At 41.3% G+C, this 26,435-nt stretch overlaps 1 protein-coding gene across 7 annotated transcripts in view; it reads left to right on the top strand.

Annotated features, from left to right (window-relative positions):
• The window catches only part of PHACTR2 (phosphatase and actin regulator 2), a 267,344-nt gene that overhangs the window by 51,201 nt on the left and 189,708 nt on the right, over nt 1-26,435 (top strand). The window contains exon 1 of one of the 7 annotated variants that reach the window (XM_027056728.2): nt 21,121-23,642. The exons of the other annotated variants lie outside the window; for them this stretch is intronic. Coding sequence (XP_026912529.1) covers nt 23,630-23,642 — 13 coding nt within the window. The 5' untranslated portion in view covers nt 21,121-23,629. Of the gene's footprint in view, nt 1-21,120; nt 23,643-26,435 lie in introns of those variants that run through there. 7 annotated transcript variants of the gene reach the window in all.

Raw genomic sequence — 26,435 nt, 5'->3', positions numbered from 1 at the left:
AAAAATGTGAGACGTCCTTTGGGGCCAGAACCAGATGGGGTTGGACCCCAGAGTGATAAATAGGCAGTGAAGCCACTGACTACCAATTTATCAATATTCTACAGCCTTGGGTGAAGTTCTCTAGTCTCCAGGTGGACAGAGGATCAGGTCACCTGGTTCCCTCTATTGACTATGGCATGAACTCTGTAAATATGTCTAACTGACCCAGAACATAGGGGTGGGAGGTATGAAAAAGACTGTAACAAGCCATTCTCCCCTCATCTGCCTGGGCACTGAGTGCCCTTCAACGAAGGCAGTGTTCTCTGCAGTCAGACATGGACACAGCAAGGCCACCTCCTGGGCCTTGGGTTTCCTGCTGGGTGTGTCACGTAGATTCTGGATGAAGGGCTGCACTCTTGCTGAAAGGGAAAGCTAGAAAAAAAACCCAAACTGATATGAAAGAGACATCGGGAAACTTACCTTTTTCCTCCTAGGCTATGTGTGGAAAAAAACCTCCCATAGAAACTTATAACCATAGTCTCATCCTCATGCAGTTTACTTGTTTGGGTCTATAAATGCCAAGCCAAACAAAGTGGTTCTGGACCAGAGAACCCCAGGCACCTGGTACCTACAATCCAGAGTCGATCCTTTCTGGAAGTGGAACCTCGGCCCACATGCTCACAAACGCTCAACTGAACACGGGCTCACAAATAAAAATTACAAAATACACCAGAAAACAAGCAACAAGGAGAGGGAATCAGAAGGAAAATAAGGTAAAGAAAATTAGATGCCAAATTATCCGTACAGACAACAGATACCGGCAAGAGAGGAGGCAGGTAATTTGATTCTGTGGCAGGTACCGGGAAAACAATTTGGCTGTTTACTCAAAAACCTTAAAACCTTTGATTTTCTTTCATTTAGCAATTTGATTCCTGCAAGTTTTTATTAAAGAGTGATCAGATGTGGGCATATAATGATATTCATCATAGTGATATTAATAATAGTAAAAAAAAAAAACCACTTGGAAACAATCTTCATGTCCAAGAATAGGGCAGTGGATAAGTAAATGCTAGAAATTGTGCAATATTGTTTATATTTATGAACATTTTTAATGACATGGGAGTGTGCTTACAATATAATATTAAGGGATAAGAGCAAGATCAAAAATTGCTTGTTAAATACGGCAGTGTTCAGCTCTCCAAATCATTTAGTTACACAACAGTATTTCATTCTGTTCAAATAGGTATTTGATGTATTCAGCAGTGGCAGAAAGGGAAGTTGACGGTCCTGCCAAGATTTTGTTGGAGGATTCAGCTGTACTGAAAGAGAAAAGTCTAGAAAGAATTTAAGTATAAATAATAGTTTGCACAGACAGACTTTAATTTCAAACTCTGCACTTGAAAATGCAGTCCACATTCGCACACTTGAATTAGAAACACCATACTGAATCTTTCTATTTTGGATAGAAGAACTTCTCAGAGAATTTAGGAGTTAGTAAATTTCTGTTCCTGTCTTTGAATGTAATTATGTATCAACTATTTATGCCACAGGAGCCAGGATATGGGCCACTTAGGTACCAATGATTTCACCATAACTTCACATTTCTCAGTAGCAATGAAGAACGTGCTTCCATAATCTTTCCATCCCTATGAATTGAGAAGATTGAATATTTTTTTATGAAACAGTGATTTAGTTAATGAAAGCACATCACACGGGGATGGATTACAGAGGTGCGTGCTTGCAGCTGTCCTAAGGTTGTCCTCTGCACAGAACCTTCTACAAAAAAAACACTTTCAGGATCGGTAGACCATTGGTTTACACTCTCGAGATTTATCCTAAAGTTGCTAAGTGACACAACGATCTGTTTCACTGTGCTCAACGACAAAGGCAGAGAACATGGCAAGTGCTTATGAAAAGAGGTCTACAGAATATGAATCTCATCAAATCGAGCACTAACAGAGCCCTAAGACACTTCTGTCTTAATTGGAAGACAGCGTATCATAATGGTGAGAGCCAAGGGCTAGCATGTTTCCAGTCTGCCTCCATTCTTTCATTCAACAAGCGTTTATTGGATCTGAAATTTACTACACTTCAAACACTGCTAAGTGCTATGGATACAGAGTTTTAAAAGGCACAGTTCCTGACCTCAGTGTCATGGATTATATGGATTAAATGGAAATCGTACTCTACGGGAAACACATGATATTTAATTAGCATTTATGGGGTGGTTTATGGGCAGGGCCAGGCTACGGCACTAGACTGGCACACCAAGGGGAAACAGTGCAAGGTCTTAGTGATCTGCGAGGACTGACAGTGGGGCTCAGCTGGGTGGGAACTGCCCTTGTACCAACATGAGAGGGAACGTGGGGGAGGATGCTGGAAACCCAGCTCAATAGTCACCATCAGGAAGCAGGTCTGTCCACTGGAGCGGGATTCCAGCTACTAGGAAGGGGTTGGAAGCTGACTTTCAGCATCGCAGTAAGTTTGATTTAACCAAGGCAAAATCTTCATTTAGAGTGGAAACTGAGATACCAAACAGGGCAAGGACAACAGTTTGGAACTAGGCAACCACGTTCACTGTTAAGCTAGGGCTTAAGGAGTGGGAAGTCAGATTCAGAACCAGACTCACCAGAGCTCCTAGCAAGCAGGAAACCACAGGGGTGCCCTGTAGCTCAGGGAGCAATATAGGAAGCTGATGGTATCATCTTGGAAACACTGGGTTCTGAAAAGACTAAGCAGACTAGAAAGCAAGCTTCTCGAGGGCAGGTATCTTCCTGGCTATCACTGGGCTTGGCACCTATCAAGGTGCTCAAAAAATGTTCATGTGTGATTGAACTACATGAGTGACTCTGCTCCTCAAGCTCCTCGAAATGATGTAGATGATGAGCTTCTTTTCCAATTAGATTTGGCTAGTGAATTAATGTTGTACTGAAGGCTTAATAAGGGTGCGTGAACCCAGCAGCAGCGGATTTTAAGCTGGGGCTGCTAGCGATTCATGGAAGGGACAGATTCCTTTTTCTTTAAAACAAAACATAAGCCTTGCAAACACATTATCATGTGCTTGGATGAGACCTGGGTCTTCTCTATCATATAAAATGAAAGAGAAGTTTCTATTTGGGTAATTTTAAGGGTAAATAGTACCAACTGCCCACACAACTCAAAGGATGTCTAATTGCGGGTAAAACCTGATATGGGCCCATCACACCGAATTAGCTGAAATGTCTTTCCCTAAAGTTCTGAGAGTATGCCCATATTCAGTGATGTTAACACTATGTGTTACAATATTAAAGCTTGTCTAAACCAGTGATTGGGATTTTTGTTGATTTTACACCATTTTTTTTTCCTGATGGTAATTAGCTAGCAGGTTAAAGCTAATTACTGCTCTTGGTTTGTGAAACCCAGATCATCTGCATGAAGACAGATAATCATCTATTTGCCACGAAGGGAAGACATGATAATTATTTTAAATTTTAAATCAGATTGCTTAGCTGCAAGTGTAAAGAGAAGGGGGAATTGTAACTAAGACTCAGTCCTGGTTTGTAGCATTTGAGTTTTTAATTTATTTTTCTAAGAAGCCACACTTTAATTTTTGACAATGATATATGAGAAGACATTATAGAAACATTCATAGGCTATCTATGCCAAATCACATAGGTAAGTCCATAAAGTATTCCTGTCCATGAAATCAAAGGCCCATCTCAGATGAATTAATGTTATCCAGAATTTTATATTAAAAAAATATAGCCTGACATTATTCTTGACTCATTTCTCAGGAACCTGAAGTGGTTTATGGCAGTGATCTATAATGGAATAGTTGTACCAAAAGCCTGTTAACAACTCACGGAACATGAAATGAAAAGATTAAGTCTGGAGTCTGTTGACTGGAAAAAAAAAAAAAAAAAAAAAAAAAGCTGGGATACATTTTCAGGGACACATGTAACAAAATAATGAGACATTTGAAAGCAAGAAAGTTGTCTGTTTTGAAACTGAGAAACACTATTCTTTCCACCATCTGTGGGAACTCAACCTGAAGGGTTATTTAGAGTAAAAAAATTAGTCCAATACTCAGCACAAATTCTAAATATTACTGGCAGTGAAAGATCTTCTAAAACCTCTTATACTTAAGATCATTGATCTTATATAAGTAGATAGAATTACAGAATCCCAATTTAGAAGGGTTCTGGCATTGACAAATGTGGACAAATTTCCCTAGCTATAAATTGGTACTTAGTAACTCACTACATTGTCAATAGAAATATGTGTATCTATAAGTACTAAAAGTTATGGTACAGGAGAAATAGGTCTCATTAGCCTAGTCCCTCTGAAGTCTTCAAATTTTTGAAAAACATTTTTAGAGAATGCAAACATCTTTCCCCTAAACTTTATGGAAGTCCCACATGTAAAACTGACAGATATACAGCTACTTTGACTCAAGAAGCTAAGCTTTCTCGATGGGAGTTGGGTAATCTCTGAGACACCACCAAAGAATATCCCAGGGTCTTGCTGAGCAGAATTTGAAAACCACTCATTGATGCTAGATGTTCCAAATGAGAGTAAGGCTTTCCTGGAGGCAACCCAGAGAAAGCAGAAAGAAGGAAATGCATAAAGATAAATACCAGAATTAATGAACAGAAAATAAACATGTGAGCATCAACAAAGTCAAAAGTTGGTTCTCTGAAAAGACTAATGAAAATGACGTACCTGGAAACACCCATGAAAGAGAGAAGAAAAGCACAAATAACCAATATTAGAAATGGGAGAGGAACACACCTAAAGAGATTGCAGAGATTAAAAGACAGTAAGAGGATATTATAGGCAAGTTGCTATCTATAACTTTGAGAACAGTTGAAGTGTACATGTTCCTAAAAACTTTAATTTACCAAAACTGGCTCAAGAAGAAATAGAAAATTGAAAAATCCTGTAATTATTAACTAATTAGAATCAACGATCAAAATGTTTCACCAGACCCTGAAGTTTTTAGAAGTGAGTTCGACTCAGCCGTCAAGAAACAAGTCATCTTAATTGTATTAGTCTGCTGGTGCTACCATAACAAAAGACCACATATTGGATGGCTTGACCAAAAGAAATTTATTTTCTCACAGTTGTGGAGAAGTCCAAGATCAAGGTGCTGGCAGGTTTGGTTTCTTCCAAGACTTCTCCTCAGCTTACAGAAGGCCGTTGTCTTGCTATGCCCTCATGAAGTCTTTCCTCTCTGCATGAACATCTCTTTGTGTGTCCAAATTTCCTCTTCTTATAAGGACAGCAGTCAAATTGGATTAGGGCTTACCCTAAGGGCCTCATTTTAACTTACTCATCTCTAAAAGTCCTAGCTCCAAATACAGTCATATTCTGAGGAGCTAAGAGTTAGAGCTTCAACATATGAATTCGGTGGATACAATTCAGCCCACAACACTAATCTTACACAAACTACTTTATATTACAGAAAATGATGCAACACATGTCATTCTTTCTAAGGCCAGAGGAGAAAATGACAAACCAATCTCACTCATAAGAGCCGATGGAAAATTTCTAAGCAAAATACTTATAACCTAACCCAACAATGTATGTAAAAATATAATGATCAGGGACGCCTGGGTGGCTCAGTCGGTAAAGCGTCTGACTTTCGCTTAGGTCACGATCTCACAGTTTGTGAGTTCGAACCCCTCACTGGGCTCTGTCCTGACAGCTCAGAGCCTGGAGCCTGTCAGATTCTGTGTCTCCCCTCTCTCTGCCCCTCCCATACTCATGCTCTGTCTGTCTCTGTCTCTCAATAATAAATAAATGTTAAACAAAAATTAAAAAAAAAATAATGATCATAGGGTTGAGTTTAGTACAGAATATTATAATAAGTGAAACTATGCTCAGCGATTACAATTCATGGTAATGAGTTTAAAATTGATTAGTTTACTGGTACTTAGTGATGAAAGAAAATGTACTTATTTGAAGGTAAATTTTTTTTTAATTTTTATTCGTTTTTTGACAGAGAGAGTAAGCAAGTGAGCAGGGGAGGGGCAGAGAGAAAGGGAGACAGAATCCTAAACAGGCTCTAGGCTCTGAGCTGTCAGCACAGAGCCTTAAATGGGGCTCGAACTCATGAACTGTGAGATCATGACCTGAGCCAAAGTCAGATGCTTAACCGACTGAGCCACCCAGGCGCCCATGAAGGTAAATTTGATTTAAATAACACTTGGAATTTTGGGTGGTCATACATTCTTTAAAATCTACAGGTCTTCTCTAAAGCTGATTTTTACTGTGATACCTTCTCCGTTACGTTCATTAGAACTTTTCATGTGCTACAGAGGCCTTGCAAGAACACCACCATGGAGCTGATGGATCCACATTCAAAAAAACATGGTAGTTTTCATGCACGTCCTAATGAGCTTCCGGTTGAATTGTTCAGAGAAGAATGCCAGCCTCTGATTTCAAATGTACTTTGGAGAGAATGTCTATCAGTGTGTGGCTGCTTACATCTGTTATTTTAAGACACTAATCAAGAGGAACATAGCATTTCACCTCCCCTATGTTATTTGTGTGCCTTAATATAAAATCAGTGTTAGAAAGCTAATTACGGTATTCTGGATTTTGCAGTCAATAGGCATTTGTGATCGTAAGTGGGTGCTATTGAAGAAGAGAAATAAAGAAAATGCCATCAAACAAAGACTATTCAGGAACTTTATAGGTTTAAATATCACTCCAGGAGTTCAAAGACTTTTCTATTTATTTGCTTATTTGTGTATATCTTTAGTAACATGAACAAGCTCTCTTATATGTTGTATTTGAAGATCTAAGAAAGAAAAGGCCTCGTGTCTCATTAGCTGAGGTCACTGTGTTAAAAAAAATAAGGAAAAAAAGAAAAATGCAGGTCATGAGAACGGTCTGTTATGATGTCTTCATGTGGATGGACTAATTGGCCCTGTTGTGTGGCCTTGTCTTGTCCCCCGGTTCCAGATGGCCATGTTGCCGACGTATGTGTTTGTCACGAGGTGCATCGGCTGAAACCATGGATGAAGTAGAACAAATCCATACCTGCTACCAGAAAAACTCAACATTTCTATCATGCTGACAGTGGACCAGTATAATTGCATTTGTATATGAAAGATAGCACTTCTTGCAATAATTTTATCAAAGTTTTTGAGACAATATTTTGAAGTACTACTAGATTCTTTTCCTGTCATTCTTTATGCCTTGTGACATTTCCTCTTGCCCAGGGAGCTGGGCCTTCTGCACTCACTTCTTTAGGACAGGATGACTGGGCAGCATGCAGAGAACAGCGAAGCCAGCTCTTGCTTGGGAGTTTTAGAAGCTGAGGCCTGGTATAGGGCAGAAGGCTGGAAAGGTTGCTTGAAGATAATCAAGGAGGCAGACTCAGACCCATTTAGGACACTGTGGGAGTGACCTTGCATCAAGCAGGTTGACAAAGAAAAAGTAACAGCTGTGTGGCAGTCTAGGCAGGTTACCTGAGAGTGGCAGCAAGTTCCTGCCCCCGGTGTGCCACATGAGCAGAGAATGAGCCTGTGAGTCCAGGAGAGCAGTGAGGTTGTCTTTCCCGGCCCAGAGTTATGTGAGAGCAGCAGAATGTTCCCAAGCACCCACGAATGGCATGAACGTGGCACAGAGAGGCCAGAGACCTGAGGAGGCTGGACAGTTCAGGAAGGAGGCAGGACATAGCAGTGGCCTCCATGGGTTTCTGGCCAGTGAAGGCCAGACGGGTGTAAGGGCTTCTCAGAGAACGCTAGTACACACAGGGGATGACCCCAGTGCTGCCCTTAGACTCAGGCACAAGGTTCACCTTTGCTCTGGGCTTGGCCTCTTCCGGTTACCCTTCTGTTACAGGGTAGGGAACGTGCTGTCTGGAGCCCAGATCTCCTTTTCTGGGCCATGCCGTGGGTAACTGGGGTCCTGGAATTCCTAGTCCAAAGAGCCCTCGGGCCACTTCCAGGGCCTGCCTGAGCTGCTTCCCTAGACCCAACTTTGTGAGGGTGAGAGTGAACTATACTGCTGGTGTTTGTACCCCTAGGCCAGAAGGGTGGCCGTTGCAGGGTGTGTTGACAGAAAGTGCATATGTGAGTAAGAGAGGAGCACGTAGCTCTTACAGTGCAGGGCAGGCCTGGGGGCAGGCAGAGAAGGGTGGGCCTCAGGCCAGAAGCCGACTCTCAGAGCAGCCACATTCCAGGTCATTACAAAGGTGTATTTGCTAATGTTGAGGATACAACATCTTTTAATTAACAGTTTCTTAGCCTGATTTACAACCTAAATGTTTAGGCATATGGAATGTGGGCTTCCGTTTGGATCCTTGTATATGTCTCATCTCCCTGCTGCACTGTGACTTCCCAGAGCATCAGCCTATGGCTCCGCTTCACGCCTGACCTAGGATGGCTCCCAGTGAGTGTTGACTGAGTGGATTTGGAAAACAAATGTGTGTTTTTGATAGGTGTTCCCCCGAAAACCCATTAAAGGTTAATTACTTGTGCTTAGAACCCATGGAAATATTCTGGTGGAATTTGGAAACAGTACGAGGGGGTTGGCATAGATTGAACAACACTAATCCTCTTCCACATGAAGATGGGGTGTCACTGCTGCTTCTGAAGAAGTTGCATAGGAGAAGCCCTTGACTTGATTGTGGTCCAGGAAGCAAGCCTGGGCTTCGGCCTCAGCTTTGGCCTCGGCTAGACCCAGTCGGCCGGCACGTGGGCTTCCTTTAGAGTTGGCCATCAGTTGGTGTGGAGCCAACAGCCCGCACTTCTGGGCAAGCAGGACTTGGCTCCTACCTTGTGCTCAGAGACTCTGCTAACACCACTACTGAGTTCCTGTCCCTGCTTTGCTCTAACTAACCAGGCTATCGGGGAGGTGACCCGGCTCTGTGGTGATGTCTGACCCCCTTCTTCCAATCAGCTTGTTTCAGCAGAGCTCCCTTGCAGGCACGTCAGCTGAGGGATGAAGTTCTGAAGTGAAGCCTCTTACATAATGGTTTTATGAATAACACATAGCTTTTTCTATTACAGGTCTTTTTCTATTACATTCTCAGATCAGGTTTTAGAAGCAAGCCAATTTTAGATTCTTGTAGTAAGAACAAATCTAGGGACCTTCATCAGGTGTGATGCATTTGATGCAAAATATAGATGGACAAGGAATGATGTTGGTCAGTGATAAGTGCAGTGAGATGATGGCCACTAAAATTTATATGAGCTCAGGGAAGCATGTCAAACGACACACTAAATGATAATTGGGTGAAAGAAGGAGGTAGCTCTCCTAACTTTATTCTGCATGAGACTAAATTGCAGGGTTTTAGCACACGTTACTAGATGGGTATTTGTGCCACATTTACTAGGTGGGGGTTTTGTGCCACGTTTACCTGGCTCTGGGGGAGTTTTTTGATCGATTGAAGCACAGTGGACAGAGCCCGGGACATCTCCAGGGTCATGAACATTCTGTGGTGCTGACTGGGTTTGGAGCTTAATTATTTAAATGTTTCCAGACTCAAATGACTGATGAGCTAACATATTTTTAATTCAGGCTTTCACAGAGCAAGCTGTAAGATGTGCCCAAAGCCAACGGTGTGGAATGCCTTGAGAAGTGGATGCAAACTGAACATTCCATGCCGTGTATCTTACTTCATTGTTGACATTTAGATTACATACTTAAAATTTGATCCCAATTTCAAGGAAGCCTGACTTTAGTTCTTGTCCTGAGTGAAGGCTTTCATGAAGAGATCTAGAGTTTGTTTTCTTGTTGTTTTTAAAGGGAGAAAGGATGCTGTTAGAATAAAGAAGAATGTTGCCAGAATGTTCTACTTAATTTAGCCCTCTAAAGATAAACACACTGGTGAATCATTGCCTGCCGATGTTACTATTTTAACATTAATTCTGTAACCTTTTCCTACTCACTTCCTGTCTACTGAGTAGGTGGGTTACAGGTAGACTCACTTAGAGAATCTCACTTAGAGAAGAGTTTGTTCCCGTCAAACTCCTTTTAGGTTTTCCCATTGCTCAAACTATTTCTGATATAAGCACTAGCTACTGGGGCGGTGGGGGAGGGGGTCTTAAAATAGTACTTTAGAGAATAAGAGCATATTGGAGAATTATTCAGTTTGCAGAGATTCTATGAAGTTAGGACAATTTATGGATAAGCACACCTACTAATAATTTATCTCTAGTGAATTGCAGATATTGTATAGCACTATGCAAATGGTAACTGAATCTTGATAGTCCTGCAAAATTGGCCGTGGAAAATACTGTCCCTGCCCCCAGCAAGTCAGATCTGCATATCACTGTATACTTTGTCTCCTCTGTCTGGATACCATGTCTTTTCAGCATTACGCTCCATTTTCCGAGTTGAGGGTGACTGACTGTGCGGGTCATCCTTTCTCAGAAGATCTGCCTCTTGGTGGTTATTCTTGTGGCAGAGGCTAGTGCGCACCCAAGCTTCTCCAGCAGACGCACTGTCTTATTTATGCTCGCATCAAACAAAGCATCAGTAATAAGTGTCAGCAAACATTTCTGAATAGAGAACACAGCAGGTTTTCAGTAGATGAATGGTTTTTGCTACAGGAATACCAAATGTCTCTGTAAGGATCACAACATTCAACTACGAGGCTGTTTCTAGAGCTTTGCAGCCTTTGAGGCAAGTCCTGTGAACTCACCCAGCTGGCCCACACTCCTTCGGGGCCGCCCTTCTTCCTTTGTTTTTGTTACCAGCGTCCATATCCAGGCCACATCATACTACTCTATACTCTGGATCTTTCTTTCTACTTCTGACATATCTTTCCCCCTCCCACGTTCTCACTCTCCATACTGTCAAAGAGCCCGTTCATTTTTACCTTGGGAAAACGCATTGTAGTCGTGGGGAAAACCCAGTGAATTCCAGGAAGATAGTTACTCACCCAAGACTCTGAGAAACCGAAGAAATGCCACATCTGAGCTGATAGCCGTTCCCTCCTTTAAGGAGCGCTGTGAAGGTTGAGGGTACCTCCCTCACAGAACACATCGTTTCAGCTGCGCACTTGCTGAAAAATTTTGAAATTCTTTTTTTTTTTAAAGATGTTATTATATATATATATATATATATATATATATATATATTTAATGTTTATTTTTGAGAGAGAGACAGAGTGTGAGTGGGGGGAAGGGTACAGAGAGAGGGAGACACAGAATCTGAAGCAGACTCCAGGCTCTGAGCTGTCAGCACGGAGCCCGATGGCCCGATGTGTGGCTTGAACTCACGAATCATGAAATCATGACCTGAGCTGAAGTTGGACGCTTAACTGACTGAGCCACTCAGGCGTCCCAAGGTTTTATTTTTTTAAGTAATCTCTACACCCAACATGGGGCTTGAACTCACAACCTGGAGATCAAGAGTCTCATGCTCCACTGACTGAGCCAGCCAGGTGCCCAGAGATTTTTAAATTCTTAATCCAGCATTGCCCTAAGCACTTTTGGTGTTAGCCTCGGGGGCATCCTGGACCTAGTTTGTTTGAATGCCAGATAGAGTCAGATTCTTGCACCCCCAAGTCCATGGTATTGCCATTCTTTTTTATAATTCCTCTGCTCTTTTCTCCGGCTAAATACCCTTTTACTCCCTGCTCAAATTGCACTACAGGTGCCTTTTCTGGTATCCACCCCCCCCCCCCCACCTGCCACATCTTCTACCTCTCACCCCACATTCAAGACCTCAGGTGCACCTAGGGGAGCAGCAGGGGGCTGTCTTCCAGCACATTCCCAGGAAAAGAGAACTTTTAAAATGATTTGCTTGATGACATGTAGTTTGATAAGACAATGGTGACGTAGGAGGCTGAATAATGTGTTTCCCCCCCCCAAGAGGTCTGCATCCTAGTTTCCAGAACCTGCCAATATGTTACTTTACATGACAAGGGGACTTTACAGATGTGATTAAGTCAAGGATCTTGAGTTGAGGAAATTATCCTGGATTATTTAATTGAACTGCATATAATCAAAGAGTCCTTATAAGATGAAGGCAAGGAGGTCGAAGAGAAAAAGGCAATGTGACAGCAAAAGTAGAGAGTGGAGTGATATGGCCATAAGCCGAGGCTGGCAGCTTCTAGAAGCTTGTAGGGACAAGGAATGGATTCTTCTTTGGAGCCTCCAGAAGGAATTGAGCTCTGCTGATACTTTGATTGTAACCCTGTAAGACTCATTTCAGGTGTATGACTTCCAGAACTATAAGAATAAATCTAGGTTGTTAGAAGCCACTAAATTTTTTGTAATTTATTACAGTGGCAACAGAAAACTAATCAAGATGAAAAGACAATGCAAAAAGCAAATTGAAAGCAGAGGGGCCAATTCTTTTAGAGCAACCATACCAGCCCCCCATCTTGGCTGCTTTCCCTGCTGTTAAATTAGAACCTGGGCAAACCCTGGTCGCTATCCAGGGCCTTTCCTTGTCTTGACCCTCATATCAGAGACGAATATTTTGTTTTGTTTTGTTTTTTAACTTTTTTTAATGTTTTATTTATTTTTGAGACAGAGAGAGACAGAGCATGAGCAGGGGAGGGGCAGAGAGAGAGGGAGACACAGAATCCGAAGCAGGCTCCAGGCTCTGAGCTGTCTGTCAGCACAGAGCCTGATGCGGGGCTCGAACTCACAAACTGTGAGATCATGACCTGAGCTGAAGTCAGATGCTCAACTGACTGAGCCACCCAGGTGCCCCTAGAGACGAATGTTTATCTCCTTTTTCTCCATGGCTCTCAAGAACTTTTCTGCAACCATCTTGGAGGCCTTATGTTCTTGAAAGACTGTAGCTAGATGTTTGCTGTGATGCTAATAAGTACTTCTAGAACCTTTTAGATGGCTGGTATGGATGCTCATTGTTGTCTGTGCCAAGTTTAGTGGTGTGAATAGTAAGCACATGGGAGCAGACCCTAGTAATTAAACTTGGGGTCTCATCCCTCATTTCCTCAGAGCAGCGGTCTTAGTGGGAAAATTCTGAGACCTTAGTCTCCAGTTAAACCAGCCAGGCATTTATTGATTACCTTCTGTGTACTCAGCACTTAGCTCTAGGTGCCCTGGGTTGTGCGAGAGAAATTCAGGTAGTCTACTTCCTCCTGCAATGAGTGCCTGTGGAAAGAGCCAAAAGCCGCATGGTGAAAAAGTCATTTCCCCAATTAATCAGAAGCCTAAGTAAGTGTTAGTAATTACCATTTTTCACTAACAGATGGCAAAATGTCCTTTTGTGAGAGGAAACTTAATTTTCATTGGACGATTTAAGGAGACCAGGCAGAAATGATGAAATGGGTGAAAAAAGTGACCAGTACTTTTTGTCCTATTTTAACTAATTTTTTTAATGTTCACTTCTTTTTGAGAGAGAGCGTGAACAGGGGAGGGATAGAGAGAGTGGGACAGAGGATCTTAAGCAGGCTCCGCACTGACAGCCGCAAGCCCGACGCTGGGCTCAAACTCACCAACTGTGAGATCATGACCTGAGCCGGAGTCAGACACTCAACCGACTTGGCCACCCAGGCGCCCCACCAGTACCCTTCAGGCATGACGGAATTCTCCTGTTGGTGAAGTGTGACGTGGCCGAAGTGAAGGTCTGGGCCTTGCCCAGACCACAATGTTTGTTTATTTATTCATGCATCACTTATCATGCATTCATTCTAGAAACAGTTGCCGAGCACTTAATGTTCTCAGAGCTTTGAAGACAGACCAGATCCCTACCTTCGTGGACTGTATATTGTAGCAGAGCTAATCAATACATGTTTGATAAGGAATTATCCAAATTAAGAAACATCTTGTTACTAGAGAAATGTTTAGCTACTTAAGTCGCTCAGAGCCCAGGATACCTTGTTTGATGAATCCCAGAGAAGTACCCCATCAAGGAAATTTTCTTGGTTGCAGAGTGATACTTTCCTTGTGGGAAAAGCTCTTTAAGATCCAGCCTAAACCTTTTCCTGTTTCTATGCTATATAGATAATTAAAACATCCCACCGTTTCTTTATAGAATCGTGAGTCTGGAAGGGATGTGAGAGGTCATCAGTCCATTCTGCTGACTTGGGCACATATGCTTTCAGGAGGCGGGCAGGTCGTATAGGTGTGTGCACCTCAATGGAAGACAGTAGGGAGCAATGGGTACTTTGGCAAATTGAGAGCATCACCCTTGCCTGAAGCTTTCAAGGTCTGGCCTAACCAAATGTTCGTGGTGGGGCCAGATTTGATTAGACTGGCAAGTGGCAGCCCTTGATTCCTCATCTGAGAAAACAGTAGTCTGACCCTTTCTGAAAGCCTATTAGAGACAGGCTGCCCTCAGTCAGGCCAGCACGCACTTGTCAGCCATCTGTCACTTGGGGGGACCTTGCTATGTGGTTGGGATGAGCATCTATCATGCTTTTCGCTAAGTGATGGCTTGCGGAGAGAATTTGTTCAGGCTGTATATTCCTGGGGCAGATTCCGTGAACCTACTTTTCCCTCTGTTTGCTGGTTTGCAGCAGACTCATCCACAAACAGCTGTAACTGCCCTTTAAGCAACAAGCCACCTTTTGGCTGATGGATGGAGACAGGAGCTCTCTTTTGCCAGTTACTCAGCACCGAATCAGACAGACGCCTTCCTCGGCATTCTGGTGACCCTGTTGTATTGCTGCAGGCTCAATAATTTTTTTGGGCATTGGCCATAATAAAGTGTATGCAAAGTTCCTGAAAACTATTTTTAAAAATCCTTGAAGTGATAAATAAATTGATCTGGATAATGGTAAGCGTATATCATCCTGCTTTGATTTATAGATTTATAATTTAGTCTCCCTTCAGAAATAATTTTTAAATGTAGTTATCTCCTGGAATTTAGAAAGACCTCTGTGTCTCTTTACAGGCAGAAATTCTACCATGTTTATTTTCATAGCAACACCATTGAGATTTGAAAAGAGATTTCTTTTTTTCGAAGGCAGAGAAGAGTGGCTTTAAACATTTTATTAGTCAAATCGAGACAAATCTGAAGCTTTAAAAGAAATTATTCTTTGCCGTTAAAATTGGGAGTTCAACAATAACTTTTTAAAAAAAAGTTGGGTTTCCCCAACTTCCTGATAAATACTATAGAATGTTGAGATTGCAGATGAGGTGTTGTAACCAAAGAGACCTGAGTTTAAATCCAGATGTATACTTTGTGCAACCTGAGGCAAGTGTCTCTTAACCTCTCCAAGTCTTAGTTTTTTCATCTACAAAATGGGAATAATAGTAATAGTACCAAACTCACGCTTATCGTTAGGCTTAAATGAGATAATGCACAGGAAAAGAATTAGGCATAATGCCTGGCAAATAGTGCTCAATAATGTGAGCTGCTATTATGGTAATTAGTCTGAAACTCAGATACAGGTATCAGTTCTGGGCTACAGATCTTCAAGAGAGGGAAGAAAGCCCATCAGTGGTGCCCCTCAGCCAGAATCATCTGGGGATTCTTGGGACCTTTCTTGGGACCTTAGAAATGGACAAAGTGCTTGATGACTTGGTTTTCACCATAACCCCCAGAGCTTCCCCTGAATGTTTTTGCAGGGCTGCCCAATGCCAAGCTTCTTTCTCACAGGTCTGCTTTCAATTTTGTGTCAGGCTACAACCCTGGTGCTAAGGCACACTAGACTTACACCCAGGAAATCCCATTTGGATATCGGGATTTACTACTCAGGGCACCCTAGGCTCATTGGGTTTATTAGAAAAACTAAATATATCTTACATATTGGGGAAGCTTCTCTCTGTGACTTTGTCATGTTTCATTTGATTTCATTCACTGAGATGGGCTGGTGGCTCTTTTTAGCTTTCTAGCCACCATTGTATTCATTTTGAGATTCACTGTCGATTAAGATCTGCTAGTGTGTACTCCTTGGTCCCAGATAATCCTTTATTCCCTCTCATCCATTTGTATTGTTACCATAAGAGAAATGCATTCCTGGACTTACATTTTTGTGACTAAAAAGGGATTTCTGTGTTTAGGGGCACCTTCTGGAGCTCGCAGGGGTATGCAGACCTCATCTGTGGTAATGGCAACAGTCCCTAAAAAGAGAGACAGAGAGAGACAGACAGAGAGAGATAAAGAGTAGAATCAGAATCAGGGAACACATGGAATTTTGATGGAATGAGTTTGTGCTACAGATGGCTGGCAAGCAGGGCCCTGCAGTAATCTAAATCAGAAAAACTTAGCATGTTCTCTCAATACATGTGTATTTATTAATTTAGAAATTATTATATACATGGACCACTGTAAGAATATATCATGTATAGTATGTGGCATAGAGATAAAACACTTTTAAGGTCAAGATCAAGATAAATAAACAATATTTCAAAAACAACAGACTTTATTGTTTTAACAAGATTAAAGTCCTATGGGCAAAAGTTACTAATTTCTTTAATGAGGTGAAGACGGAATATGCATTATTAATTTTCCAATCTTGCTTTAATGTTTTAATTAATTAATTAATTAAATTAATTTAATGCTTTAATGTTTTAAGACACAGCAATCCCGTGGTTTGGTTCTCTATGACTTTGTCTTGATACCTGGCTTTAATGACGATCAGAGTTGAAGAGAGACCTTTTTGAAGAAGTGCACCTTCGAGCTTACAAAATTATAATTCATTGACAACAACTTTTCTTGCAAAACTCTGGGTTGCAATTCAGCTAGTAAATGGCTTTCTCACCCACTGTCACTGGTTCTTTTCAAAAACTAGTCTATATGTGGTACAGTTTTGGATTTTAGCAAATGAGTTGAAAATTCACACACACAAAAAAAAAGGAAGAAAAAGGAAAAGAAAATTCCCTGAAATCCTTCCTTTGAAGCTTTTAAAACCAGATAAAGAATTCCATTGCCTAATTTGTGTCAATTCCATGCTATGGAACTATTTACTATATGTTTCAAGTCTGACATTTGGAAAAGTGAAGGTGCCATGGAACTCTATATATTAAGTATTATTATAGTTTAATAACTTATCTTTTTTAAAGTTTATCTGAGAGAGAGAGAGAAAGGGAGTGTGCAAGCGGGGTAGAGGCAGAGAGAGAGGGAAAGAGAGAGCCAAGCAGGCTCCCCACTGTCAGCGAAACATGAGATCATGACCTGAGCTGAAATCCAGAGTTGGACACCCAACTGATTGAGCCACCCAGGCTCCCCCTCTTTTTAAGTTCATTTATGAGTAAATTATCTTTTATTTATTTATTTATTTATTTTAACGTTTGTTTATTTTTGAGACAGAGAGAGACAGAACATGAATGGGGGAGGGGCAGAGAGAGAGGGAGACACAGAATCGGAAGCAGGCTCCAGGCTCTGAGCCATCAGCCCAGAGCCCGACGCGGGGCTCGAACTCACGGACTGTGAGATCGTGACCTGAGCTGAAGTTGGATGGTTAACCGACTGAGCCACCCAGGCGCCCCGGTAAATTATCTTTTATATATAAAAGTAAATATTAATAGAAGTTCTAATATTTTCTTTCCTTACATCAGTGGATCACTTTACACCCTCCTTGGTGTACATTCAATCCATTTTAAAGACGATTAGTGTATGTGACCAAACTACTCCTATTCTTTGAGTGGTTATTCTTAAAAAAATAAAAATAAAAAAGGTATATATATCTCCCAATTTAAAATCTACAACTATTCATTATGTCTGAATCTAAATCTAAAGCTATTCAATGTGTCTCTACTCCTTTCACACTTTGAATTCTCATTGAACATCCCCCTTGTATTTTGTTACAGTTATCCAGTTTGACCTCTTTTTGTAAATGTTTTTATTAATTTTGAAATTACTATTTCACCATCAATAGTTACTTAAATATACTAATACATTTTGTCAACTTCTTACTCATTGTGTTTCATCTTCTGCCTTCTCCTTGTGTTCCCTTGTCATCTTGCTAAAGTGCATCCTTTAGTGGCTTTTAGTGTCTGTGCCTGTATCTGTGTAAGCATCAGGTGCTGCTGGAGGATGGGACTATAGCCTAACATGACATTCAAGGTCTATAATTATTTTCTTTCAGCATCTTTTATAAAAAAAATCATGGGGCACCTGAGTGGTGCAGTCGGTTAAGTGTCTGACCCTTGATTTCAGCTCAGGAAGCACAAGGACCCTGGTTGGGATTCTCTCTTTCCCTCTCTCTCTGCCCCTCCCCTGCTTGTGCTCTCTCTCTCTCAAAAAATAAATAAACATAAAAAAAATCTTTATGAGACTCTTCCATAACGTTGATACCATCAAGACTGAAATTATGTTTTATTGATTATTTCACTTACTTGCTCTTTAAATATTCACAATCTTAAACAATCTGGAACTCAGCTTGCGCAATCATTTTAGGAGGAAGGTTTTGTTTTGTTTTTTGCTTCTTTGGTTTGGTTTTGACTCTCCTTCTCTCCCCCTCTCTCATAGATTTATGGTTTGAAGTTGCCCCACCTTACCTTCTGATCCTCCGATCTAGAGTCGGGTGTTCAAGTGATATCTTGGGGTTCCTTCATGATTTCGAGGGAGATATTGCTAATCTAGTATTAAAGAAGCCAGTAAGAAGCTGATTTTGTTCTTGGTTGTGAGGATGTATCCTCCTCATGCCCATCTAGGCTTTATAAAGATGTGGCTTCTGGAAATGAGTCAACAGCCATTGTTTTTTCAACTTTCTTTCTTTCTTTTTTTTTTTTTTTTTGAGACAGAGAGAGAGACAGAGTATGAATGGAGGAGGGTCAGAGAGAGAGGGAGACACAGAATCTGAAACAGGCTCCAGGCTCTGAGCTGTCAGCACAGAGCCCGACGCGGGGCTCGAACTCACTGGCCGCGAGATCATGACCTGAGCCGAAGTCGGACGCTCAACCAACTGAGCCACTCAGGCGCCCCCAACAACTTTCTTTCTTGAGCAAGGAGGCCTCATTGAAGCAGAGCTTTGCTCTGCCCCCTCCCTTCTCACGCAGAGCTGTTTGAAACCCCTCACTACATAGAAGCCACGCACTGGCCTCCAGCCTCTCTTTTGTACCTTGAACACAGCAACCTCAGCAGACGCCTCATTACTGCTTTGGGCTTTGGGCTCCTTTCTGATTCATGGAAGTGGTTACCTAGCTTTTTTAAGCCTAGCTGTGACTTACCCTATTTGATATGTTGTCTACCATTGCTGTGTGTTGGAGCAGAAAGGTAGTGTCAAAGCAGGGACTCAGCAAACCACCTTGACCAAAAGTCCAAACGTGTCAGAAGACCATGTCTGAGAGTTAATAGTTTCATTATGGTCTAGACTCCAAGCAAAGTTCCGGGTATGCTGAAAAGTGTCATGGCTTCACATTAAGGTGTTACTTAAGTCTGTTTGACTAGAAGGCTTTTTCTATGGACTGTGTACAAGGGAAGAGAAGCAAATGTTAACAATTAATTCAGGAGACACTCCCTTCCACCTTCCACCAGAAGAGAAATCTCAAAGGAGAATGGTTAGGAATAATGGAGAACATAAGCATGTCAAGTAAGTATTGTCCTAAAATCCAGATAATAGAACATTAGATAAATGTCTAGTTTTTTTGCCCTGATCTTCCTGGAAATAAGATCTGTCGCAGAACTCCCTCCTGTGAACTTTCTTTTTTTAATAGTTCAGGGATTTGGTTTAGTACTTAGGAGAGTTATAAACCCAAACACTTTGTTCATTGCCACTATCAATATACAATGGCTGTTCTTATGAAAACAGCATCTGAAATCTTTTCAGAACAGATTTCCAATAGAACCTATTCCCAAAGTAACTGGGAGCAAGCCTTAACTACTTCCTAATTGGTAGTCAATAGTCTAGCCAATAGGTAGTCAATAGCACTTCTTTATTTCTTTAGGTAAATCAGAAAGTAGGAAGATCAGATAGTCTGATCTGCTGGGCCAAGCAATGTAGTAATTTAATTACATGGACAATTCATTCTCTTAATTTTTCCATTCTAAGGAACAAAGTCTAACTTTGTGGAGAAGTATCTCAGTTGGTCCCCTGAAAGCCAAACCATAGTATTTTTAGCCTATGATTCTGGAGTGGCTACACCTCTTGGAAAAATATGTCTGCTTCTTGTGCCCCATAGTATCCATGTGAACTGCTCTTGGTCTACCTGGGCTTGGATTACAGTCAGATTACCACCAGAAAAGGTAGAGCACGACTGCTACCAGCTCCCTTCTGTGTCCCCAACGTGACAGCGTCTCATGGGAAAGTTAAGAAATAATATGAAATAAGCTTCCTTTTCTAGGAAGCCACGATATTTTCTTCCCTGAAATCGAAAGAGAGTCACTAATAGGGTTTTTTGAAGAAAGATGTGATAATGGCCAGATTATCACCAGGTGCTTGGTGATGCATTTGGAAGTACTGGATGCCCACTGGTAACCTTGCAGTTGCTACTACCTTAGCTGGTCTGGCCTGGAGTCACGAACTCTTGAGACCAACCTCGGGTGAACAATCCTTTAAAAAACAAAACAAAAAACAAAAACAAAACCCTGGTGACCGGTTATAGCCTTCTTTCTGTAGGTGGGATCGTGCCGGGGGGTTTTTTGGATGCCGGTGCTCCAAATTACCAGTGGTCTCAAGCATATTCGTGTGCTTTGAAGAGAGCTAAGGAATATACATATTAGAAGGTTCATAAAAACAGGAACTAAAATTTATGTTTAAAACATGCTGTAACGGGACACCCAGGTGGCTCAGTCGGTTAAGCATCCAACTCTTGATTTCGGCGTAGGTCATGATTTCACAGTTTGTGAGACTAAGCCCCGCATCCTTCTCTGCTCTGACAGTGCAGAGCCTGCTTGGGATTCTCTCTCTGCCTCTCTCTCTCTCTTAGAATAAACAAATAAACGTTAAAACTGATTTTAAAACATGCTGTAGAACTTGAGACTCATTGATGCTACTACTGTGCTGCACAGCACCTCAGGGACACTTAGAAAGGGCGTGGTAAACATTTTACATCCAGACATTCCCCAACTAGAGCATATTAACTATAGGTCTGAATTAAATCAAGGGAGGGAGTGCATTCTCCCTGGAGCTTGAGGAAAGTGTTCCACTCACTGTGCTTTTCCATCGTTACTTTGCCATCTTTTTTAAAATGTATTTTGTTTTATCTATTTTTTTAATTTAAATTTTAGTTAGTTAACATACAGTGTACATTGCCATCTTCTGATGCCAGGTGGGAACGGAAGAGGGGCAGCGGTGGGCTGGTGGCGAATGCAGGGGGACACAGAGCAGATTCGTCCGTGGCAATTTATGCTGTTTGTGAATAGCCTCACTCCTAATGGACACGATGTTAGTTTCGTTACATCTAGCCATCTTTCCTTGTCGCCCATCCCTTGTAGAGCTATAACGTTAAAATTCTTGTTGTAAAACCTGTTATTCACTCAAAACGAGACAAGTAAGGGTTTCAAATAGCCTCCTATCACTTCAAGTCATGTGGTGCCACGTATGCATTTTGGGGCCCAACTTTAAGAAAAGAAAGAACCTTAAGATTTTCAGAACTTTCTGGATTTTAGGATTGTGTGTAGGAGATCATGGATATTATAGAAATCACATCATGAGTTAAGCAGCATTTAATGGCCTGTCCTTGGAACCTAATCAGTGTTTTATGAGAACAAGTGTTTTTCAAATGACCGACAAAACAAACGTTTGGCACACAATCCATTTACAATTTGGTGACTGTATTAATGAAAATAATCAAGAGCCACGTTTTGAACTGTGTACAGAGCTAATATAAATATATTCATATTAGTCAATGTGCACTGTCAGGTCGTGACACTTCTTATCTCCTCCTTCCCAAAATCCCAGACTTCATGAAATAGTTTCTCTCCCTTTTGTCATTCATACTTCCCTGTTAACTCCTAGTTAGCTTGCCCTAGATTTCTCCTGATGGCACTCACTCTGGGTGCTTGACAGTCTTAATCAGGGCAAGCGGATGAGGTATGGAAGCCACAGTGATTTCAGTCTTAAGGGATCCAAGCATTTAAAAAATATGTGAAGAATGCTTTTTTAAAATTAATAATCCTCACAATTGTGTGATGGAATTTAAAATAATGGGGATAAAATCTCAGTGTAAAATCCCTGAGAACTTCAACTTTTCTTTGAAGAAAATATTTTTGTACTAGTGCTGATCTCACAAATGGAGTATTTTGTTTAAACAGTGGAGGAACTCCAGGGTGCTTGGAGGGCTCAGTCGGTTAAGCGTCCAACTTCGGCTCAGGTCAGGATCTCACGGTTTGTGAGTTGGAGCCCCACCCACGTCGGGCTCTGTGCTGACAGCTCAGAGCCTGGGAACCTGCTTCATATTCTGTGTCTCCCTCTCTCTCTCTCAGCCCTTCCCCCGCTCACGGTCTGTCTCTATCTCTCAACAATGAACAAATGTTAAAAAAAATTTAAACAATGAAGGGATCTCAAATCTATAGGAAAGCCAAAAGTGACATTAAAAACAGAAATACTTAAAAGCTGTAAAAATGGAAGACAGGATTATAAATAATTTGCACGTATTTTGTCATCAGGAATTCCAATGGCATACAGAAATGCCAAATAAATGAATTGTGTTTCCAGTTGAACAACCCTGAGGGTGTGACAACACCATGAACTGTTTTTTGAAATCCTGTCGACTAGAAAACCTGTAGGCCCTTGCTGTAGTATGGATTCCTTGTATCATAGGTCAAATGAGGCCACTATAAATTTTTTTAGTCTATCTTAGAAAATGCAGAAAACAGAGTGTGCTGTCCCCAAAATCGAATGTCACAACAGCCACAGAGCATGGCACACAATTTCTTCAGCTCTCTGCCCCTCCTTATGCCTTGGTATCGTAGGTAGTTTCAGGTGAGTGCGTCTTTGCACAAATTAGAGACAAGACATGCACATTCCTGCGTTAGTAAATGCATTTTTCTTGATCCCCAGCTTTCTGTTACTTAGGTGGCTATGGACTGTAACATACAATAGAGTCCCCTGACATCTTTTTGACAATTATTTCTAGTGTTCTTGGTGATGGTTAGTGAATTTCTCTGTGAGGAGAGGTGGGCAGAAATTCTGACCAGAAATAGGGACACTTGTCATGATGAAAACATAATCAAAATGGAATGACAATACTTGGCCTCTTAGCATTTATTTAGTGCAGAAATATTAAAGGTAGCCTTTATTTTAAGGTGGTTTTTCTGCTCTTCCTTGCTCACCCCAATGACAGGGACAACAACCACCACAAACTTTAAAATTCTACATTGAAAAGTTGCCCAGTCATTCAGTGATGTCAGTGATAAAGGCTGGACCGCATTTAGAGCAGCCCCGAAGAAAGGAGAATTTATTATAGTTGTAAAGATCCCTTTTTACCTTTTAATTATCTGTGCCTCTTCCGGTTCGTGTTTGCTCTGGCATCTTTTGGAAAAGCACTGTGCTCTGCATCGCATGTACACTTCTTTTCTGAAATGTGCAGTACTCTCCACATTGCAGTGATTTCCACCCCCCGCCTTTGCTTGGAACAGAGGTGAAAACCCCAGTGGATTCAAGTATCCACTTGATAGGCTCAGTCTCTCTTAATCAGCCTGTAATGGAGCTAATGGCTGTTTGTCATCCTTGGAGATATAAATTTCCTGGCGGTGTCTCCTGCAGACAGTGCATGAAGTATGCTCTGTGTGCCAGCAAGGACTGATAATCAGCAGAAGGGCAGGGTGCTTCGTTAGCCAGGAGAAGAGCTGGGGCTCCCCGGCTGCCAGGCTACAGAACTCGCCTCGCCACTCCTGAGACATGGACAATGCCGGTAGGTAAAGCGTGAATCCTTCATAGCCTCTGGGCTCCTTTGCGATCTGCAGCCTTTGCTGCAAAAGGTTTGCTTATTTTTTGGTCTTGTGCTGCACTTAAATGTTGAAGACCTGGAGATGTGTAATGTGTTAACCCTGCTGCATTGTCCACTAGGCAAGCAGTGTTTGCTTTGAAGTTCAGATTGTGCACGCAGATCCTAATTCCCCATTCACCTATTCCAAGACTGCGCTGCTATTTTATTTAGCATTTTTACGTTTAGCATATTTAGCATATCTCAGGCTGCAGGAATTGTGCTGTTTGATCCTTTTGTGCTCTGAACAGAGGGTGAAAAATGCATCTAGCTAATGAAAAAACTATTAGGAAGGGGTGACAAAAGGTGGATGGAGTTAATGAGCTAATCAAACATTTTGTTCAGCGTTACAATATGCCCAGTGTCCCAGCAGACACGTTCTTGTGTCTTATGCTTTATCTTCCCATTAGGATGAAAATGTAGAAAATGTCTCAATATCCTCTGAGATTTTAATTTTGGAGTATAGACATTAGTGGCCGATCATGTGCGTACCTTTTAAAACTGTATTTGTTTTCAATATCTTTACTTGACGGCTAGACAGATATAACTGTTGGAATATTCTAATGCCAGCTAAATGATTAGCATAAAACGATTCCTTGTGTAGAACTTTTTTCTTCTTTGCCATAGTGAACTTTTAGAAGGTAGACACCCCTCGTTTCAATGTTATTGACACGAAATGCAGAATTTTCCCAAATGTGTTATGGATTCTCTGTCTCCTGAAACTCACTCGTTCAGTTTCTCAGCTGGTGTCAGTTTTCTAGTGATGCCTTACAGTGCCTCGAGACACGGTCGGCTCTGCTGACAGGATGCACCCTTTAAAACACATCCTACACAGGAAGACCACCCATTTGTAGGAAAGCGTATTTGTTTATGAAATGTGGTTATTTCAGTCCTCGGTGCAGGTAGCATAGGCAAGCAGAAATTTTGAAGGCAGGGTGGTTTGAGTTCTTTTATGAAATAGTTTACCAGGAATAAAAGTCTGTGACTAAAATAACTTTGTATTTGATGTGGAAGACGTTGAAGTAAATTGGAACAGTGCAATCTTAGGGATGAAAATTTCAGGGTTGTGAACGAAACAGAACAAGTGTGAGGGGGAGTATGCGTGTGTTGGGAGTGTGTGAGTGTGAGTGTGTATGTGTAGAGTAGCAATAGTAGTAGTAGGAAGGAGGCTGGATTGCTGTATATGCATACAATATATATATCTATGCATTATACCCCCCATTGTGGTCATTAAAGAATATGCCGTAAGGCTTGTCAGAAGTGCGTGTAGACATGCTATTCCATGACAAATCACAATTTCAAGATCCACCCAAAACTTCTCTAATTATAGAGGTAGAGTGAGAAAAAAAAAAAACAACCTAGAATCTCTAATGTAGCCTCATTTAAAACTTCTGCTACCCACAATTAATTATACTGACGTCCTGGCAGAATTATCACTTCAATTCAAGTAAATGGCCTTCTTAACTGACTCATATATTTATTTAAAGGCCATTTAAGAAAAGAAGAGAAGCTACTGTAGGAGCCTTTTTATAGGTTTCAAAAATGCTGAGGGTTATGATTTACTTTTTGGTGAACTATAGCTTAGGGGGATAAATGTTTTCTCAGTTTGTACTTACATTCGTTTATGCTTTTAAATGCCATTAATAAAATACCTCTGTCCCTGACACACCGAAGAATATTTGTGTACTTTGTCAAGTGGCTTTTAAAGGAGAAGTTTCCATATCATTTTGAATTTTAGGTGAAATCTCCAATCTAGGCATGTATACCTTTGAGTGGAAGAACAGGCTCTTAAATTACATTGTTCGAATATTTCAGAAATAACGTCTTCTTATAATGGCCAATTGGCTGTCAGTGATCACTTTTTATGGTAATTTTTTGATGACGTAAACAGCCTCTCTTATAGCAGGGAAATGTAAACATCCATCAGACACATACACTTCAATAAATTGTATTGACTCTAAGGAAGGCATTTAAGATAGTACTGATAAGTAGCCAAAAAAAAAAAAAAAAAAACACCCACAAAAACAAACAAACAAAACCCTTGGAAATGTGTTTAGCATTATACCAAGACACCCAGTTAGCTTGGAGCACTGGAATGTCTCCAATTTAATTTAAATAAGATAATGACTTTGAATATCTGCCTAAGTTTTTCCAGTCAGCAGTGGGTTCAGGCCCTCAATATCTATCAGAGGCTAGCAGTTTAGAGCTGGGCATCGTCCTAACCATTCAGCCATCAGTTTCAAGGAGCCAGGCCTTCCTCTAGCACAGCTTTCTGTGTCAGGGTTCAGATACTTGTTAGGCAGAAACACAGCTAGGAGGACACACACACAAAAGCCAAGTGTCTCTGATTTATCCAGATCACACAGAACATCGCACTGGAGATGTTTGTGTGGTTTTTGTTGTTCACACGCGAGGAAGAGTTACTCCCCAGGACTTTGGCTCCTTCAGTACGTCTGTGCACCTTTCCCCAAGCATGCCATTGTGAGTCTGTCCACCCTTTCCTTCGCAGCAAAGAGCTGTCTTTGGCATTCCTACTATCTCTGAGAAGGAGACATCCCTTCCCCATAATTGCTGGCTTATGTATTCCTTTAAAAGCTTTTCCTGGAATAACAATAAAATATTTATCAAACAGCATATGTGGAATATGTCAGGGCAGTTTTAGCAATGTCTAACCTTTTCTTCTCCTGTTTTTTATGTAACTATTTCTTCTTATAAATTTGC

The sequence above is a fragment of the Acinonyx jubatus genome, chromosome B2, assembly GCF_027475565.1.
Source record: "Acinonyx jubatus isolate Ajub_Pintada_27869175 chromosome B2, VMU_Ajub_asm_v1.0, whole genome shotgun sequence".
NCBI classification, from domain to species: domain Eukaryota; kingdom Metazoa; phylum Chordata; class Mammalia; order Carnivora; family Felidae; genus Acinonyx; species Acinonyx jubatus.
The sequence above is the reverse complement of the archived record's forward strand: the minus strand, read 5'-3'. Positions and strand labels throughout refer to the sequence as shown.